This window comes from Lepidochelys olivacea (genome assembly GCF_965140295.1).
Source record: "Lepidochelys olivacea isolate rLepOli2 genome assembly, chromosome: 1".
Lineage (NCBI taxonomy): Eukaryota > Metazoa > Chordata > Testudines > Cheloniidae > Lepidochelys > Lepidochelys olivacea.
Genome location: NC_140411.1, coordinates 198978540 through 198999676, shown reverse-complemented (window position 1 = coordinate 198999676; position 21137 = coordinate 198978540). Strand labels below are relative to the sequence as shown.

Genomic DNA, 21137 nt, shown 5'->3' with positions numbered 1-21137 from the left:
TCGCTCTCTGTCTGTCCCCCACCTCCCAGCCCACTGGGGCAGAAAAACCTATGTTAAGGGGGATGAGAGATTACCTCCTCTCCTGGCCCTTTAAATCTCCAGTGCTCATCACCAACCATGCCCAAGTGGCACCCTGATTGGTTAGGACGGAGCCATTCCTCCTGACCAATCAGAGAGCGGCTTATTGCTTTCTGCGTTCCTCTGCGGCGGTCACATACGCAGCGGAAGTCAGCTTGCCCTGCGTCGAGGAGTGTCTGGCTGCATAAACGGAAGCGCCGCTGCCCTGAGACATGTGACGCGCTGACCGTTTCCGTCTTCGTCACTCCTAGCCACAGGGGGGCGAGTTCTTTCTCTAGGTTCTGCGGCCGCCGCCTCTCCTGTATGGCAGGGAGGGAGCGGGAGAACTAAAGCAGGCTAACGCGCATGCTCAGGAGCCGGGGGGAGGCGGTGGGGGAAAATGGCGGACAGCAAAGCGGGAGAGGAGAAGCCGACGCAGCCGCAGGCAGACGGAGGTGAACACGCAGCGCCGCTCACCCCATATCCCCCCTTCCCCGCGCATGGGGGACCCGAGGGCGGGCAAGGGGAGGGGACCCGGGCGGGGTCCTCTGGGGAGGCGGGGAAGGGCCCAGGCGGGGGGGCCCGGGGCGCGGTCTCCGGCTGCTCAGAGTCCGGCCGCCTGCCCAGCTGCGGAGCCAGGGAGCCGTGTCTGGCTCCGGGTGGCTTCAGTGCGGCCCGCGGGCGGTTGGCCGCTTGGGGTGAGTCACCGGCCCGCCCTGGCTGGATGGCTTCATGCCTAGCGAGGGAAATGCGGGGCCCGGGCTCGGCGGTCGCTGGCCGCAGGAGCGTGGGGGTGTCACCTGCGCTGACCGGGACCGACCTGCTCAGGCCTGGAGCTGTACGGCTGGGGAGCAGGGATAAATTGTGCAGCGGGGGTGCTGAGAGCTATTGAAGCGCACTGTAAACCCTGTATGTGACAGGAACCATTTCCCACCCGCACCCTTCGTTCCAGCACCTATGCTGGGGAGGGGCACCAGGGAGAGGGGTTGTCTTCCTGTGATGCCTTGAGACCACTAGGCCAGCCTGATAGAGAGCTTGATCTCAGTAAATTTGCTACCCCCATCTTTGAAGTTATGTCTCATGGCATAGGGTTTTTTTTTGGGGGGGGGGGGTTGGCTACTTGAATCAGAGGAAAAATGGCAGTCTAGTCATTAACTCGGTGTGGTCCACTCTTACTGGATTGTACCGAGTAGTTAAACTTGATCTTTAAAGTTGGAGGACTTGATCCTGCAGTGCTTAGTTGGGTAAAGCTCCTGTCGTTCAGTGGGGATCTTGCCTGGATGAAGACTGCAGGATTGGGCTTAGTATTGTCCAGGGATGTCAATTTTTTTGTCATATTCCCTGATTCTTATTTTTTTTAAGTTAAGGTATCCAGTAGATTAATTTGCATAAACAAATACATATATTTTGTTACCAAACTGCCCAATGAGTAGCTCTACCAAATATTGAGAGAAATAATGTATATCGTAGCTCCAAAGGATCTACAATACCTCTACCTCTTAAGGTTCAGCTTATTTTATGGTTATATGGTGCCTCTACAGTTCTCAGTAAACTATAATTTTCCTTACACACCACTTCAAACATTATACTCTTTTGGTAGCAGTTTACAAGATCTTTTTGTGTATATAAAGTGAAAATGAGGTTAATGTTGTTTGAGTCTGCTATTAGAATCTACCAGCATATCATTTATTGTCCATTGTCTTGGAAAACTGAATGTTTTCCCCCCCTCATCTTCCACCTGGCGGTAATGGTATATTTGCCAAGCCAAAGGCTGACCCTTTCCACCTTTTTGGTTTAAACATAACTCATTGGGACTTCAGATGGGGCCACTCTCTAGCAATTAAATGAAGGCTTTAAACTAATTAAAACAGGCTTGACAAGTGAGAATATCTTCAGATAGGCACATAAGTAGTGTCATTTTAGTCCTCTATACAGTTACTTATCTGTACAAAAACATTTGGTTTTGTGTAGCTCCTTAAACCTCAGTGCTGTAGGAAACAGTAAATTAGATGCTAGTAATTCAGTGACTGACTCGTTTTGCAGACATGCAGTCTTCAGTGGCCCACACACAACCGTGGACAGTAGAACATTATTTTAATTAAAGTGGAAGGTTGGCCAAGACACTGGAGTTATTCCTTGCTGTTTAGAAACTGATGTGAAATCTTGAATTTTTTCCTGAGTTGCTGAAGGCTTTCCAAAATGAACATAGGTGGGAAGTGCTCTTGTTCTGATGTGACTCTTAAGTCCTACACTGGGGTCCGGAACTCTCAACCTTGCCCAGAGGCAAGAGATCTATTGAATGAGCAATGCAGAAACTTGAGAAGCTATAAAATTAGCATCGTTGCCAGTCCTGTTTATCAGATGCACAACCTACACAGAAAAGAGAGTGAAAACTGCTCACTTATATGTCCTTGTTGACTTGCAAGTGAGTAGTTCTTCCTTGAAGCAACGCTCCTCCATCTAGCTATGACCTAAATACAGAGCACAGGTCTGGGTAGTTATGAAAATAGCAGTGATGCTTATGGGAGGTAGAAAAGAGAGGTGGAATATGATCTGGTTGACATTAGAAAAAAGAATATGAAAGCACAAAAACCCAAATGCACTGTGGGGCTTAGAGAGAGGCTAAAAAATTCCACTTGAGAACAGTTGGTAAACCTAATTCAAGAACAGCTTTGCAAAGAGAAGACTAGTATCTAGATTTCTTATTACCTACAGAAACAGAGTACTTAGGGGAAATTTTCACTGGGCCGCTTTAAACGTTTTGCAGCTCATCAGGCAAGTGAAGTTTCTGTAGGGAAACTTTTGCTGCTAGCACTCCGCTACTGGTCTTAAATGTAGCTATGTTCACACCACCTCCACAGGCTGTCCTGGAAGCCAATTTTGGGAAAGAGAAGACTCAATTGTTGAAAGTAAAAAGAGGACAAGACTCATCTGCTCCTTGAGTGCAGTAGTTAGAGTTCAGCTTTTAGTTATCAGTATTTCAGGTTTGCCATTAATGTTTTTTAAAGATAATGATTTAGTTGTTCCATAAAAGCAAATGTCTGGTCTGGGTAGAGTCTTTTTTTTTTGCCCTTTCTGAATGAGTAAGCTCATCTCCCTTTGTAAAAATCATACTCTAGAAAGGCATAACTGATACACTGATGAAACATGTTCCTACTAAGAGCTTCCCCAGTCTCTGTACTGTACTTCCTTCTTATAGTGTTTGGAGCTCTAGAAAGGTTTAAATCTAGCCTTAAAATACATAATTTGGCTCCCTATGGCTTAATAGGGAAGTGCTTAGAAATTCTTGCAGAAGAAAGCCTTAAAAAATGCAATATATTGGGGCTTCTATAGGAAGAACGTTAATTTCTATAAAAATATAATCTTGCTTAGCTCAGAGTGGCGGGGCGTGAGAGGCACAAAGAATGGTGGTGATAGAGGCTAGTGATTTTCAGAAAGAGAAGGGTGGGAGAGAGAATAGGAGAATGTGGGGGACACACAAGTGGCTTTAAAGTCTTGAAAATCATCATCATACACTTTTCCTATTCAATACTAATGTTATGCATAACGTGTGTAATGTTATAGTGGTTCTAACCTTGGGATCCGTTTATTGTCTAACCTTACTGCATATAGAATTTTAGTGCAGCACTTACATAAAGGGCTTTGTCTTGTTCCTCTGATATTCAGCACATATTGCTGCATCTCTTCGGAAATTGATTACTTTGCATGGTTATGCAAGCTCATCTGATTTCTGCAAGATTTTCAGTAGAATCAAGTCCTACATTCTTAACAAAGATTGGTGCACACAATTTCAGAACAGGAACTAAGCTCTAAACCCATCTCTGCTTGCCCCATTTATCAGTTACCTGAAACTTGTTACATATGGGCACCTGTGAGAGGGTCTCTTGAAATGATTGAGATTCCAGTTCACTTGTAATTTCCTTGCCAACGAACAATCTGTACTGTTCCAGGAATAGATTCAGAGAAGACTTGTCAGTCTTGTCTAAACTTCCAGTTTAGGTAATTAATTTTTGGCTAATCTTGAAATATTAATAAAACTATAATCCAGCTTTGGCCAACTACTTAAATACTGCATTATCAATTCAAATACATAATTGCCAGAAATTCAATTCTTAGCCAGTCTGAGTGCAAGCATGTTATACTTACTGATGCATAACTACATTTTTTTTCTTAGTTGTGTACTTCCCAGCCCTCTTATTGAGGGTGTCCGATCTGCATAATCACTCTTCAGTTATTCCTCAGGCTCTTCCATGCATACACACATCGCTCTGTTTTGCTCTTGTAGTCAAAATTTACAAGCTGCTTGTCAATAAACACACTGCCTCAGTTTCTGTTCCTTCAGGTAAAGCAAGAAAAAATTCTAAAATGAGGAATGAAAGAGAAGAAAATAAAATACCACAAAGTAGAGAATGAGTTGGCCAGACTGCTGACTGGGAAAATGTGTTTTTGTTTTTTTTTTGTTTTTTTTTTTAAAGCAATAATATAAAATCCTGTTGGCTCATTAGCCTCATTCCTTCTCTTGGTGATTCCCTAGCCTGCAAGCCAGCAAGGGTTTTCTCTCAGAATAACCCATTTTTGAATTTACATTTTGAGATTCCCAGGCCTTCCCTTCCTTCCAGTTTGGACCTCTGAGTGTAGTTGCTAAAACTGGCTTCTGAACTTCCACACTTTACTGATTGAACTTAAGCTTAATTAGACAGTGGGGCTGTATAGTAAACTTTGTGACAAGACATTCTTGTTGCTGTGATCATCATTAGAGAAATATATCTTTCAGCATTTTAAGAAAGGGTTATTTATGTTCCATTGGCAAGACAACATATTCCAAGTACAGTGATGTTTCTCTGCCTGAAACATTTTGGATTAAATATGCCCTATCCTAAACTACCATTTTCTAAAGTTAGGAATTAAAACTTTGGATGATTACATGAAAGACTAGTCTTGCACTTAGAGCTACTTTAAGGTACACTTAGAAAAATTGCTCTGTAATGTGCATTCAGAAGTGTCAGATGGAATTACTAGCATTAGAACTAGGAACATTGCTGTTCCTAATTAACTTTTTCATGTCTCCTTCTTCCTCTTGATTCTGTCTGACTTGTCCGTAACTTTATTCTTTCCTTACCCCCACTTTTATTTCTCTCTTCCTAAGTCAAGCTGGGTAGCAGCACAGACTTGCATTGCTCATGGATAGTGAAACTAATTACCATTGAGCTCCTAGTCAGTTTCACTGTCTATTATGCTCCCAAGGGTAAAATAACTGTTCTAAGTTGGTTGCATCTAGTTATTGTTGTTTTGCTGACTGAAACAGTGAGTTAACAATATATTTTGCTCCCCAGTCAAGAAACATCATGGACAGGCAGTTTGTATGACTTGGAAAGCATGGCAGGAAATTATAGGTACAGTAACTCCTCCCTTAAAATCGTCCCGGTTAACGTTGTTTTGTTGTTATGTTGCTGATTAGAGAACATGCTCGTTTAAAGTTGCGCAATGCTCCCTTATAACGTTATTTGGCAGCTGCCTGCTTTGTCTACTGCTTGCAGAAAGAGCAGCCCATTGCAGCTAGCTGGTGGGGGCTTGGAACCAGGGTGGACCAGCAGCCACCCTATCAATTTCCCGCTCCTCTAAGTTCCCTGTGCCGCAGCCGCCCAGCAGGCTATCAATTGCCAGGAAGTTCAGCTGTCCCTCCCCCAACTGCCATATGCTGCTCCTGCCCTCTGCCTTGGAGCTGCTCCAGGGAGCCTCCTGCTTGCTGAGCGGGGGGAGGGGGAGGCCGGTGGCGCGCTAATGTCAAGGTTTCTCCCTGCTCCTGTCCTGTCCTCCGCCCCACTCTATAGAGATGGGGTAAGCGGGGGGACATGACATGACAGGGCTCAGGGAGCTTGCTGGGAGCAGCTGCGGTCCTAACTTGCTGAGCTACTTTAAAAGTCAATGTAATTAAAAGGGCAATGTGTACCTGTCTGTCTGTGTCTGTCTCTCTCTCTCTCTCTCTCTCTCACACACACACACACACACACACACACACACACACACGGTGTGTGTCTCTGTCTGCCATGCTGTCTCCCCTCCCTCCATTTGTTCTGCCTTGTAGAGTGTGAGGCTACATTAACAACAATGTGTTAACCCTTGAGGGCTCAGCCGAGTGTTAGTTCATCATTTAGCAGTAAGGCATCCCCTGGGAAATATTCCACCCTCTGACTTGACCACCTCAACCAAGCTTCACAATCATCATTGCTGTGTATAGTATTAAATTGTTTGTTTATAACTTATACTGGGTGTGTGTGTGTATATTTATTTGTCTGGTGAAAAATATTTCCCTGGAACCGAAACCCCCCCATTTACATTAATTCTTATGGGGAAATTGGATTTACTTAACATTGTTTCTCTTAAAGTCTCATTTTTCAGGAACATAACTACAATGTTAAATGAAGTTACTATAGATTGAGGATGGGGATGGGTAGAGAGGGCACCATGCATCCATACTTAGGAAAAATAGTGGTGCTGTATTATGGAGGCATCATATTTAAGATTTAAATATGTATTTAAAGACTTCTGTTATGCTAAAACAGAGTATGACTTCCCCTTTCACAGATTTCCCTGTTTCTCTAGCCCCTCTGTTTCTCTGGATTTTGTTTCTTTGCCCTAAGGCTACAATCTTGGTAATCATCCCCAGTTTTGAACTGCTGTTTTTTCCACATGGTTGCTGACAGTTGCTAGTGGCCAGTGCAAAGCAGACCCTTCCCTTAAGGTCTGAATTTGCTGCCTGTGTGGTGCTCCCATCCCCTGCTTTCCCTCTTAGCAAGGGACGTAGTTGGGTCCCAAACATGGTAATATTGTCCTCAGACCACTGATGTGAACTCCCTCCTTTTCTGTCCATTCTCTATCGGTTTTTTCTCTTCTTCCTGCTTTTGTGGCAGCAGAGGAGCAAGCTGTGCCCATGTGTGTACTGTTCCACCAACTCCAGGAGCGTAGTGAAACTTCCGAGTACCATTTTTTTCACTTGGTGTGGCTGAGGGAGCTCTGTATATGAGCACAGGTTTGATGGGAGTGTTGTGCTGGATGGGTCATTTTCACAGGAAAAGGGCATTTCCCATGAGTTTGCAAACCCAGGCGTGATACAAGCTTCTCAAAAGCACTTTGCTTCAGTTAGCAATTCTGGTGCTGATTTCCTCCTGAAACAGAATCAGTCAGTTATATTGAATTGAGGGATGTAGACAAGGAGTGATTAGAAATTAAGTTAAGACTACCAGTCTCAACTACTTGTATGGTTTTAATGATCTGCTAAGGGAGCCTATGTATAGACTAACATGGGCATTTTTTATGTAAATAAATCTAATGTGTCTAATCTTAAATTGTGTACACTAGGTTTGAAACTGGGACTCCAAATGTGAAATGTTAACTTGTGCAACCTAGACCCCAGAAGACTGTTAAAAAAAATTAAATGTAACTGTCTAGATAAATTTACAGTCCCATATTAACAGTGATCTAATGCTTCAATGCTTTTTCAGACTTTTGTATATATAAAGACTTTTTTTGTACTATTTTAGTTAAGTGCTTGCAGTTTCTTTCACTGTTTGTCTTTACATGCTGTCTGCTGTATATGCAGCAGTGGTGGAGACTGCTGGCACTGTAAGTACCCTCCCCATAACAATGCTTTATGAGGTTGCTGCTCCCAACAATCTGCTCAGTAAAAATAGCTCATCTTGGTAAGTTGTTTCGACTTCACCAGGACCTGAAGAAGAGGCAGAAAAACCTGTGAAAACTAAGACTGTTTCTTCCAGTAATGGAGGGGAAAGTTCGAGTCGCAGTGCAGAGAAACGGGTAGCTGATGAAGAAGCTGAAGATTTCACCACAAAGCCTGCTCCTGCCAAAATGTCCAAGTTTGGATTTGCCATAGGCAGTCAGACAACAAAGAAGGCACCTGTGATATCCATCAAACTTGGAGCAAATGTAAGTTGTTTGAATGTTTGGTTTATTTTTAAAGGAAACCTAACACCGAGAGAGTATTTTCTTGAAACTTAATGTGGGTAGGTTGATTAAAAATATTGAAGTTGACATGTGGGGAAGTGTTGTGGGGCCTATCCTTTTGTTCTAGTAAGTATTTTAAGGGTATAACACCAGTGAGAATTGTTCAGAGTTGTCCAAGAGAGAGGAAGAATAATGGGACAAAATTAACTCTAAATTGTCCTTGAATATCTGAAATAATTCTCTACGATCTAAGCCTGGAGTAGCTTGCTGAAGCAGTGCTGAAAGCTTCAATGCTCAATGTTCATTGTTCACTATTCTGGGACAGGCAAGCATATGCTTGTTTATAAATGTAATTCTTACACAGTTCTCAAATACCACAGTGAAGTGTCCATTGTAAATCTCTAAATAGGTTCAGTTCAATCTCTATTCCTCAAGAACTCTGTAGGTACAATGTCAGCATTTTACAAACCAGCAGCAAAAGATTGCTCAGTAGGGTGTTTTTCTAAGGGCATGTTGCTTTCAAATCAGAAAAACAAAACAAAAAAAACATTTTCGAACATACACAATAAGGTAAACGCAGTCCTTGAAAAATTGAGAAAGATGCCTTTTGAGCCACTAGTAAGTTCAATTGGCTCTTAGGATTTCTAGCTCAGTGATTCAGCTACGTTTGCATCGAAATTTGGGATCATTATTTTTTCCCTGCCCTCTGGCCTATCCTAGTGGTCTGTGTTAATACCTCTAGGGAAGATAAACTTCTTAGCAGCAATTGTTCCTTACAGGTAGAATAATGAATAGAAGTGGCTGCATTGACTCACTGAGCCTAATCCTGTTCCTCCCCAATACCCACTACTGTATGTATGACCACAGAGTGTAAATGTATGCAGAATGTCTCCATAATACTACAGAAGTGAGGAAGCATTGTGCACTAGAGCAGGATGATGCTATGGAAATCAAAGTTATTACCAGCAGTTTAAACATTGTCATCTTATTTTTCTTTGGAGTCATTAATTTTGATTCCTTTTGCATTATACAGAGTACAAAAATGTCTCAGATTTTGATGGCTGGATATGTTTTGAGTAGAGGAAGGTGTCTGTCTGGGAAGTGTAAATTGAGCTTTTTCCAACAAAGACCCCCTGTATGAAACAGTCTGATGTTACCTTCTGCTTCTGAATTGGAAACATTAGTTAAAAAGCATTCGATTGTTCAATCAAGAAGAATTCTAAGATCTGTTAAAGTACAAAAAGACAAACATGCTCAGCCTCTTGCAGTTGACAGACTTAAATACTCCAGTGTGGCTTCAAGAATAAAGAACAGATGGGGATATGGCCCAATCCTGCGTGTGTTATTTTTGAGACATAGTTGTCACAAGCTGCTCAGATTCTGATTTAATTTCCCATGTCATGCACCAGTAGCCACGTGCCACTGTAATATGCATGTTTGCAAAAAAAACTAATACTTGCTTGTAGGGAATTGAAATCTGGGAGGATCGGACTAGTTCATCAGAAAACATCTTGCCCAAAGGGACAGATGCTCCCTTGTCCTGTTACTGGAAAACTATTTTCTGTCTACTTCAGAGAACTACCTTGACTTTTAGTTTAGCCAGTTAGAAATTAACTTATGCATGTCTTCACTGAAATTGAAGTAATTTTTTAAAGATGTTTAATGAATTCCATTTTTAAAAAGTCTTTTGAAAGGTTAAATGGATCCTAGTCAAGTAAGCAGACCTGTCTGATTTCATTTGGTGTGTTTTCAATCTATTTCAGAAACCTAAAGAGCCTGCTCCCACCCTTGCTCCAAAAACCCTTTCTGTAGCAGCAGTTTTCAATGAAGATGATGATGTAAGTAAATACCACTTCAGAGGGGAACAGTTAGTGCTGGTTAGAGTTAGGCAGTATGAGTAGGTACTCTGTAAGCTTCTCCACAAAAATGTCAGTGCACTATAATTAGGAACTGATCCAGTGTTTCCCTTAAACATGTTGTTGGAATTTTTTATTTTCAGTAATACAGAATACCACCACAAAACCAATTCAACCATAAATTCCTTGATTAAATCTAAAGGTTGAATGGTGCTTATAGGGACACTTCAAATGGGCCTTACACACCTAAGAAATCATCACACCCATATAGTAACATGCTGTTATAAGCACTGGTCAGATACTTACAACAGGACTAAACCTCGGGTGCTTGGCTGGCTCTGACACCGGACAGCAGATATTAGCAATGAAATTGTTAAATAATGTAATTAAAAATAAATTATCAGAACCTACATGACTTTAACACTGCTCTGTGCTAAAACCAGTTAGCACCATTCCTGATAATTGGGGTCTTTTCTTCAGACTTTTATAAGTTACCTTCCAGGACCAATCTTTCCAATTAATCCACATTCTTTCAAGGCTTTTGCACAACTGCTTAAGCACCCCCACTTTACACAAGCTGCAAAGCATATACATAAAAATATATGAGCAGTTAACTGACAAAGGTCAATATATGCGATAATTAGAAATGTTAATAAAATTTCACTAGAAAAGAGACCCGTAATCTCATTTTCACTTAGGGAACTTGAGCCCAGATCTCCAGATTGCCCTGCTGGAAACTAGTTCAAATTCTCAGTGTTGCTTTCTGTCTATGGGTTTGATGGGGGGCTAGAGTAACTGAAAAGAAATGATGCTCCCCCCAGTGAAGTGCAATAATGTGGTGGTAAACAATTCAGCTAATTGGGAAAGGGCATGGAGAGGTTTGGCCTCAGCAGAGTTGGCAGAAACACAAGACTGCAAGTGTGAGATGCAAAAAGAGTTTCCATTCCTCAGCAGGACCAATGGGTCTCCATAGTGTATTAAGGAAGAGGGGGTAGGGGATACATTTGAACAGGCATATTGGTCACACAAATTTAAGACTTTTAAAATGGGGTTAATCAGACAGGGCAATGTGGTTGCTTTAGAGCTGACTGTTTGTTCAGGAGGTCCTGACTCCTCAACATTTGTTTTCTGTAACTCACCAAGTGCTGCCAATGTTCCTTGGAGTGAGAGGGAGGAGAGAGGCAAATAGATACTCCCTCTTTTTGTGGTTTTTAATGTAATTGTCTTCCTCCTGTTGTGTACTGAATCTAAATACTGCTGAGACATTCAGGTATGGGCTAGATCTACAGTGTAGTGAATGACACGTAATATTTTATTTAATGTGTTCCATTTTAAGTTTAATAAAAGATGGGTAATTTAGAGTACTTGATGGTACAGTTCTTCACTGATCTATACCATGGCCATGCATTCCTTTGAGACAAATCCTAGTATATCTTGAGTGTTTTGCTTGAGTGACTACCATAGATAAGCCTGACTACCACACTTCTGATTCAGTTGCTCCTGCCATGCTTCTCTGTCACAAAATACTGTTTTATACATAAAGCTGGATACAAAAGTTGGCTTGGCTTGTAAAGAGATAAATGAAGCTAAGTAGTTTATTTCTGCACACGTTGCACAAGTGCTTTTCAATTGCCAGTCCATTTCCCATCGGGCCCTCTTCCATGTGTGAAATGCTAAATAACCTGTTTAATACTTCGATTGGTAATAGGATGGTTTAGAAAAACCTTGGATGAATGATATGTGGTAATGGCTGTGATTGCTGCAGACCTTGTGAGCACAAAGGAGAAGGGGGAAAAAAAGAAGGAAAATTGGGAGAGTGGAGGTAGAAGAGACAACACACAGGAAAGAAGTCCTTAGGGTTGACATCAGTACCATTCCTCTCCCAAGATTTTCCTGATGTTAGTGAGGCATTGCCACTTGTTAATGTCCTACACTTGCAGAATGTTAAAAGGTCATGAGACAGCTTCTGGGGTGTCATGGTGACACATTATGATATGATGGGTAAGTCTGCCCTAGAAGGCAAATGGTTGAAGGTGATTAACTCATGCTGCCAAAATGGTAGCCGCTGATAAATAGTACTGCATATTTGCTGGCATCTTACTGAATTTGAAAGGTCTTTCTCTATAGTGTGGATCTACTTATCACATGCAAACTTCTTTACCCCTATTTTTGGCTTTATAGACTAGAGGCACTGTGTGCTCTAAAACTTTCCTGAGAGATTTAGTTCCATTTCATGTCTGGCTTCTGAATGTTCAACAGAGAAGAATAAAATGTTTAACTATGCCCTCATATCCATGTTCTTTCTTTTTAACTAGAGTGAACCAGAAGAAATGCCTCCAGAAGCAAAGATGCGCATGAAGAATATTGGAAGGTAGATCAGCTTTAACTTCATTCTTCCAAAGGAGGGGTGGGAGGGAGTTGAATGGGTGGGGAGGATGGACCTTCTACAGTTCAGATTAAGTCCTGCATATGGTCCAGAAATGTATGAAGGGCAAACAGGTTAGCTTTAATGTCACTTTCTACAGAAATGAGATGTTATCAACTGGAATTCCTCTTGTGTGTCAGCTGTGGCTGAATGCAGGCCTGCAGATACGCACCCATTTAAATACCCCCTTAGCTTTGCCAGAGTGGGAAGAGAGGTTCTGCTTCCAGGATGCAAATTTTGGATGCAGTTTGTGGTTGTTACTGAAAGAAGCAAACTACTTCTGCTCTTGTGTCTTTTTTTTTTTTTTCTTCTATCGAACTCCAGATTTCCCCAACCCCAGACTATCTGGTTTTACCCTTCACAGTATAAATATTCCTAGACTGGGGTAGTCTGTTCAGAACTTGAATCTCTGCATATGGAAAAAAGGGCTTGGGTTGAATGGGGTTTTTTAAAATGAATTTTTCCCCATAAGAAGTACTTTAGTATGCTATTGTTAAGACACCAGCATAATCTCTCCATATGGGGACTTAACTGTTACTGAAAATATGAGTATATAATGGTTTTTGCATTCTCTGGATGCATCTGTAAACTTAATTTCTGGCTGCTACAACTTTGAGAGAGTGAGGGCCAAGTTAGGCTCTAATATAAACAGAGGTGTCTTCAGTGAAGTTGCACCCAGAGATGATGACTAAGTTTGGGTCTCAGACTTTAAAAGCAGTTTAACATTTTATTTCTTAAAAAAAAAAAAAAAAATTGTCTGTCGGCTTATTATTGAAAGATGCAAAATTAACAGGCCTGGATCCTGCGTTTTTGTTTTTTTTTATCCAGAGAGCTAGTATTTCACAGGCAGCAGCAGTGGTACTTGTCCCTCCCCCTCCTTGCCCGGGTGTCTCATGCTGATTTTAGAGGGATCAATTCTGGGGACAGGTGACAACACTGCCACTTGTGATGACTTCTTGTGACAAACACCTATCCACTGGAAACCAAACTGAGGGAACTAAGCTCATTTCACATAAGAAGCCCCTGAAGAGCCATACCAACAGTTGTAACTTTTGGGCACTCCTGACACAAGCTGGATATGAAACAGCAAAGTGAAGCTGAAACATTCCAGTCACACATCCAGTTCTCCCAACTATTTGATTAAACTAATCTCCACATCTAATTGTTGTTTTTCTTTTTGCAGAGATACACCAACCTCAGCAGGACCAAATTCTTTCAACAAAGGAAAGCATGGGTTTTCTGACAACCAGAAGTTATGGGAACGGAACATTAAATCTCATCTTGGCAATGTCCCTGAGGATGATGACTAAATGATACCTGTTGAAATTCGGGTGTGGGGGGAGGGCAGGGTGTGACATTAAAGGAACAGTTTCCTTTTTTAAGAATGGTCTGAGATTTAGTGTTGGAGCCACTTTTTCTAAGGATTGAGTGGTACAATAATAACTGAGTTTGAAATTAGAGGTAATTTATGTTTTGTATACAGATTTCAAGGCATTTGCTAATTTTGTAGTTCTATGTGATTAGTTTCAAAAGGTTACAAATAAAGAAATTGGAAGTGGTACTTTTTAAATTTTTTTTTTTGGGTCACAGCAACTCATACACTAAGGTGGACAAAAAAGGTTACTGTCTCTTTAATCAGGTTAATGTTGAATGCTACTGCACTCTGGCTTCTAGCTCCCTCTTTATATCAGATGAAACATGGATCCTATGATCACTGTTAGAGAGAGGGAACAGTGCCTTGTGCTAGAAGTGTTATTGGGCTATTAATTTGAACATAAATTTAGACAGAGTAGAAATCTTAACAACCTGAATTTTTTTCCTCCCCCTCTGGTCACTTTTTGTTCTTCACAAACTAAGAATTGTGTTGCTCTGAGTGCTATGGTAGCTTTAGCTCTAATCTTCCTTTGAAACTTTATGTAAAGTGTGTAATAGTCTATCTGTGGTCTAGTTCATCCTAAGGAAGTGGTCTTAGCTGTATATTAGATACAGTCTCTAAAGAATATTCACTACAGCGTGCTCCTTAGTCAGCAGTATAAGTAGTGCTTGTTAGCATTTCCTTGTGCATTAAATGAATAAGCAAATATTAAGGCAGTTATCAATATAGAAGAGCCACCACCAAAAAGATGAAAGTATGTAATTTATTTAAACATCATATTTGGTTTAAACGTCTTCCTTTATTATGCCTAAAAGGAATAAAAGCACACCAAAAATTCAGAGACTTAGTTTTTGTACTTATAAGCAGTAAGATGCGCTTCCTTTTATTTTGACATTTTTAAATACTCGATGCTAAAATATGTTTGTGGCTTCAAAACACATTTGTTATCTGCATTACTAATATTTCTGACTAACAGTTCTTAAAAAAAAAAAAAAAAAAAAATTTCACTAGGCTATTAATTTTTTGCACCTAGTTTGAGCAATGACATTACTAATCACCTTCATTTTCAGAATTTCATATACTAGTATAGTGCTCTGTTAGGATTTCAAACATGGTGAGGGTTGTCTAAATTCCATTAAGCTATTTTCATTTAATTTCAAAAATTGAGGACATTTGTGTCTTTAAAAAAAAAAAATCTAACAGTACATTTTTTTTGGAGTCTAACCTACCTGATAGTGTCTGCGAGTAAAGTTATCCTTGTTTGCAATTGGTTGTAAAACTTGTGTATTGAATATTCATGAACAGAATCCACCTTAATTACTTTTCCTCTTAAATCCTTTCCATATGCTAAAGTTGAGTAGAGTTGGTGGAGAAGAAAGTGCACCTTTTATAGGTTAGAAAAGTACTGGCCAATTAGACTCCTGAGTTTGTAAGTTCTAAAATTTTTGTATTGTGTAGTCTTTTCATTTGAAGTCTGATGCAATTGAATACATGTATCTATTATTTTCTTGAAAAGCTTTGTTATAAATGTAACATAAAAAGTATACTTTTTTCATAGCAAAAATTGTTTTATAAAACTCTTTGAAGGCTGAATGTAAGGACTTAAAAAAAAAAAAAAAAGTGATGCTTCTAAACTACTTTTGCCTCTTACCCCTCATTGAAGTTAGTGACAAACTCTTGTTGACTGCAGTGGAGACACAATGGGACACTTAAATTGTACCACCTACTTTTATCTCTTAATAGATTTAATGCATGGTTACACTTGTCTAGAATAACTCCCCTGCTAAAGCAGTGGAAATGTGCATAGAACTGCTACCTTCTTGATGATGATTGGTTGGTTAGTATTTGGGGTCTTGGTCATTGTCTGTTAGGAGAAATTGATGGTGTCAGCTGTTTCTTTGGTGCAATCCTGTTTGTTTACAAAGAATGTATATAAAATCATGTTTCCCTGAAAACGGGAGGAGACACTTCCTTTGCTCATGGTTGCAAGCCTCTTTCCAGCTAGCGCTTTTCCCCAGCATCATGGAAGTTCTTCTGCCTGTCTCTAGATTTCCTTCTGCTGCTTCCAGTATTTCCATTCAGCCCTCTCGACCTACATAGCTCAGATTCCTGCCTGAACTTGCTTGTGGCTTATGCCCAACCAGAAAGGATGTTGTTTGTGTCAGTCAGTGGAAGGTGTTTCATAATAGGTATGTCTCAAACTTAGAGGGTTTAGGTTCGGTCTTTAGGCCACAGTATATGTTGGCACTGAGTAGTAGTCAAAAGAAATTAAACAAGGTGTATACTTCATAGCTTCTGTAGGTAGAGCTTCTTGTGTACACCAGGATTTTCTTGTGTCCCTTCATTCCCCTCCCCCTCATTCTCCCCTTCATGGTAAAGGTTTCTCTTTCCCCTTGACCTGTTCTTTCCCCCACAGCAGCCTTCTCCATTGTCCTGATCTGGCTTATTTGTCCCCCCTGCCAAATACCTTTCTCCACCAGGGCACTAGCCATCCCACTGTTCAAAGCAGGGCTCAGTCTTCCCCTACCTGGACCAAGGATTGATGTGGCAGGATATAAGGAAGGAAGTAACCTCTCTGCTCAACTCCCAGCTGAGAAAGGAGTTTTTTCTTCTTTGATGTAAGGTATCAACATGTAATAGTGCAAGCTGTTAATACATACCATCAACAGATAACAGCTCCATGTGTCCTCCATTTCCAGCTTGTGAGGGTGCAGTTGTCCCCAAAAATCAATAGGGTTATTGTCACTGATGCCTAGAACATATCTTGAAATTTTAGAATTGATCAAAGGTGTTCAAAAGTTACGTTATAGAGAAATGGGATAGAGCTGAGGTCAGATGTTGCAAGATCAACTATGAAAATTTAGAGCAAGAAAAAAGGCTGCCATCAGCCTGTAGGTTTTTAATGGAGGTAGTTTACTTTAGGGACAACCCTTCACAATTTGATGCAATGAAATGGTACTATTGGATAGAATACAGGCCCAGTTGACTTCCATCTATTTTGCCTAATAGCTTCCCATACTTTATTAAAGTCTCTTAGCTTCACACCCTAAAGAAAGATGACAATTACACTAACTTACTTGGCACATATGGATTTGTTAGTATAGACTGTCATCCTCCTACTATAACTTGAGTCTTTGCTTCAGACATCTGCCATGGAGATTATACGACCTCACTCTAGAAGGGGGTCAAGGAGGAGGCAGATAAACCCCTTGTTTCACCTTAAGTAAAATCTGTGTTGAAATGTAGCAGATAAGCAGTCTTCTGGTGTGAAAGTTTCTTATTGGAGGGAAATTGGTTAGTATATGGTGTTGGGTGTAACAGCTGATCTTCACTCAAGCTAAATGTGAAAAGAAATTGAGCTCTTTCATGGAACCACTAGCTGAAATAGGAACAGTTGCCCTACAGATAGGGGTGCATCCCACAGCTTTGTCTGATACCAAAGAGGCACTTGGTGAAAGCTCTACCTTCTAGAGCAATTCAGAAAGATGTTCATTTCACCCAGGAGGATGTCTCTTGCAAGAGATCCTGCTCTTTTAGCACTTCTGTAAATAAAGACTCTGATCAAGGTTACTGTCATTAGTACTGAGAACAGGTCTATTACCCCTTCAGGCAGTTGTCCCCAATCTTCAGACTGAGTTCAGCACTGAATGGAAGCTTGCCCTTGAATCCCAGTACTACATTGAGACAGCCACCTACCACCTCTGCTCTAAGAGCAACTTGTTACCACTGAGTCCCTTCCCAGAACAGAAGGGATCAAAAGATGTCATGGGCCACAGGAAATTCTTCTTAACCTCTTTCCAGCTAACTAAGGATTTATTCTTCATCCTCATTGTGTATGAGGCAGTGGCATCCTCTCCCATACAACTTCCTGCTAATAGACTCCCTTCAGGAATTACAAGGAAAGGTGGACATTATGGACCTTGGATTATTGGTTGTAGAAAGCACATAAAATTGAATAGTCTGCATTCTAGTCTCCCAGGCAGATTGTCAATACCAATAAGTGGAGTACTAGAGCCTCAAGATGACTTGTGGTAGACTCCAGCCTCTATATCTTCAACACTAATGAAAGATACCAACTACCTCAAAAAGGATTTCCAAACAAACAGGACCCCCTAAAGCTACTCAAAAGACAAAGATCCTTGACCTCTTAAGCAGAAAGGCCTATTTCTAGGTGTCTCTTTATCTGCACATAGCCAACTATCAAGCCATATTTACTAAATATGACTGAGCTTGAATAGAATATCCCCATTCATTGAAAAGCTACCAGGGGAAGTGGGGGTTGGCGTGAAAGCCATCATTTTGGCAGGACTAGTAAGTAGCTAGAACTTCCCTCCACGCAGTCCTTGAAAACCTGATACAGCAGTCTATTCAACAGCCACATCCATCACCATGAGGAGGGCAGCTTTGTTACATCTGTTCAATCGAACAACCATTGAAGATCACTCTTCCAAGGGCCAGACCTATGGACTTCTTGCACAGATAAACTATTATATAACTTGAGTATAGGCAACAGTGGGGGCGCTGGGTATTGCTACACTTCCCAGGAGGAGAAAACCATTTAGATACTAGGGCCATTTCTGACAGAACTTCCTCCTATCAGCAACAGCCACCTGTTTATTACTCCTCTAAGAAGTCTTGCTGCTTCTGCAAGAGAGCCCCGTCCCTCTCTACCATCAGGAGGTTTGATATTCAAGTCAAGAGCTGTGTGCCAATCCCACCGTCCTTCTCCCAATCCCATTTTTTTCAGGCACCAGAGCCTGCTCTCCACCCTGCTGTGCCTCTTCACAGATCCATCTCATGAAACAACTGAGGGAAGAAGTGGATTTCTTATATCAATTAAGAACCACAGTAGTACCACCTCAGGACTTCAGGGGGGGGGGAGTTTCTATGCTTGCTAGTTCCTTATATCCCAAAGAGAAAGAGGAAATGAGTTTACTAGACTTGAGATGACTAAAGTTTATTGTAATTCATATTGATTAGCAACACTAGCCTCAATCATCAGTTCTCTAGCAGTTTAGCATTAATTTGCAGCTCTTGATCTTCAGGACACATTTACAGTGAGCTACAACCACTACCCATACAGAGTACTCTTTCAGCTTGTCTACAGTCCTGCCGAGAGTATTCACAAAGTACCTGGCAGTAATGGCTGCCCACCTGAGATGGCAAGGAATAGGTATTTACCTGCAATTGGATGAATGGCTTCTGAGAGGGGAATCCCCCAAGGATGCTTCCAGAACCTTATCCACAGTGCTTATTTTATTCCTTTGGACTTGGGGAGGGAACCACAGTCCAGGTCCTGACAAAGAACAGTGCTGCACTGTATTCTATTCTATGAAGAGGCAACAGGGTGCCTTTCCCTCCCCTCTGTCAGGAAGGAATCAAGCTGTTGAAATGGTGCCATCCTCTTGGTGCAACTCCCATGGCCCTTCACCTACTAGGAACAAATTATCTAGCACAGAGGTTCTCAACCTTTTTTGAATTATGCCTCACTTAAGCTGCTTTAAAAAAAACTGGATCAACCCTCCTACAATAGTGCCAACGTGCAATGCCCTTTTCACTCAAATTTGGCCTGGCTTGCCCTGCCTTCCTAGAAAGACCCCCAGGTTGAGAATCCCTCATCTAGCACATTTCCTGAGCAGACAGTAGTTAACCAACTATGAGTTAACTCCCTTCTCATGCCTAAATTCTGCAGATAGGGTTACCCCATGATTGATTCTGCCCCAAAACAGGCATCTGCCCAAGATCCTTCACTCCTTTCCTGATCTCAAATTCTTCTCTATGCATTTCCTTCTACCCCTGGATAACAATAGCATAAGGAAGATAAGACTGGATGATTTGTATTACTGTAGCACATAGGAGCCCCAGTCACTGACCAGGACCCCCTTGTGCTAGGTGCTGAACACACATCACAGAAAGACAGTCCCAGCCTCAAAAAGCTTACAGTTTAAGACAGAAGACATCTGATAGGCAAGTATAAGGAAACAATTCATAATTTCATATAGTCCAAGGCCAGAAAGGACCATTGTGGTCATCTAATCTGACCTCCTGTATTACTCAGGCTGTTAACATCCCTCCAAAGATTCCTAGAGTGTATCTTTTAGAAAAGCATCCAATCTTGATTTAAAAATTGTCAGTGATGGAGAATTCACCATGACTCTTGATAAGTCATTCCAGTGATTATTCTCACAATGTGACAATATTGTCTAAATAGACAAGACAGACCCAGGAGGAGAGAAGGCATAAAATACACAAGCAGAGTGAACAATGTGATGGTGATAAACATCATGTTAGTTCCACAATTTTTAAATTTATTTTGAGTGGGTTTGCTTATGAGGGGATCAGCTAAATCGGTAGGGGAACAAAGGGGTTGTTTCATTTGCAAAGAGTCTACCTTGCTTCGTGTAGTACAAGTCTGAACATGAATGCATTTAAGATCCATGTGTAATCAAATCCCACTGTAGATGTTCTTTCAACTGCTGTTGTGCAAACAGTTGTATGAAAAGGCTACTGGCATCCTCGTGTTAAGGTAATTGTAAAACTAGCACGTAATATTGATTGCAATCTGTAACTCAGTGTTCTCCTACTCAACTAACAAACTACACACTGATCTCTAAGCACTACTGCAATATAAATGTTTATTATGAATAATAATGGACAAACCATAAAAGAATGCAAGTCTATAGCAACTGTGAGTGCAAAGAAAACCAAAATATGAATTGCACATAAACTGATGCAGCAATGTCTGCCTGAACCTGCAGGAAAACAAATAATGCAACAGAGAAGTGGGATCTCAATTGGGTGTTTGCTCTGTAGGTGACAATTTAAGTGACAATCTTAACTAGTTCATCACTGATCATTAACAAAATGATACGAGTGTTCACTATTGTTGGACATACTGGCATATCAAGGTGAGAGGGAATGCTGCTAATTGGTGTCAAGGATTAACAGGGCATGGAACAAGTTTCAAACCTCTATTCACACTCTTCCCCCCCAACACATTCCAAATCAGAACTAGTCTCTGCTGTTGCCTAACAGATTGCTCCTCTCTGCCTCCGAACCAAAGCCCTTGAGTGCTTGCTGGATAGCAAAATTCACTGCCATTATTGCATCTTTTGTGGGGGGGCTAGTTCCCAACTGTGGAAACTTCCAGCTTTTACCCAGACAACTTCTACAATTTCAGTTATTGGTCAAAACAAAAATTACCAACACACTGAATGCTTATCAACATACATAAGAAACCGGGAAATCAACTGGGTGGGAGAGAGCAGGCCGTGGTCCTACCTCATAAATTATATAGCAGAAAGCCTGGAATTAAGTAAAATATGCAAAGATCTTGAACATAAAGCAGTCCCCTTTCAAATGAAGGGTGGGGGGGCAGTAAGGGACCACCACATCATAATAAAAAGCCAGTGACCTTAAGGTCTCATGAGACTTTAACGCAAATGCATGAAAAATTGCTATG

The 21137-nt window shown here is 41.2% G+C and overlaps 1 protein-coding gene across 4 annotated transcripts; it reads left to right on the top strand.

Moving 5' to 3' along the window:
- Positions 1-290: 290 nt before the first annotated feature.
- PCNP (PEST proteolytic signal containing nuclear protein) lies at positions 291-14514 on the top strand. 4 transcript variants are annotated; one of them, XM_084612563.1, is made up of 6 exons: positions 291-512; positions 5391-5450; positions 7833-8001; positions 9783-9857; positions 12191-12246; positions 13484-14514. In XM_084612563.1, exons 1-6 carry the CDS (start codon positions 424-426, stop codon positions 13608-13610), a joined length of 576 nt encoding a protein of 191 aa, XP_084468689.1. In that variant the 5' UTR covers positions 291-423; the 3' UTR covers positions 13611-14514. The 4 variants fall into 4 exon arrangements, with proteins under 4 accessions (XP_084468689.1, XP_084468691.1, XP_084468688.1 ...); XM_084612562.1 differs by having other exon boundaries at positions 313-512; positions 7781-8001; XM_084612565.1 differs by lacking the exon at positions 5391-5450 and having other exon boundaries at positions 304-512.
- Positions 14515-21137: the final 6623 nt, after the last annotated feature.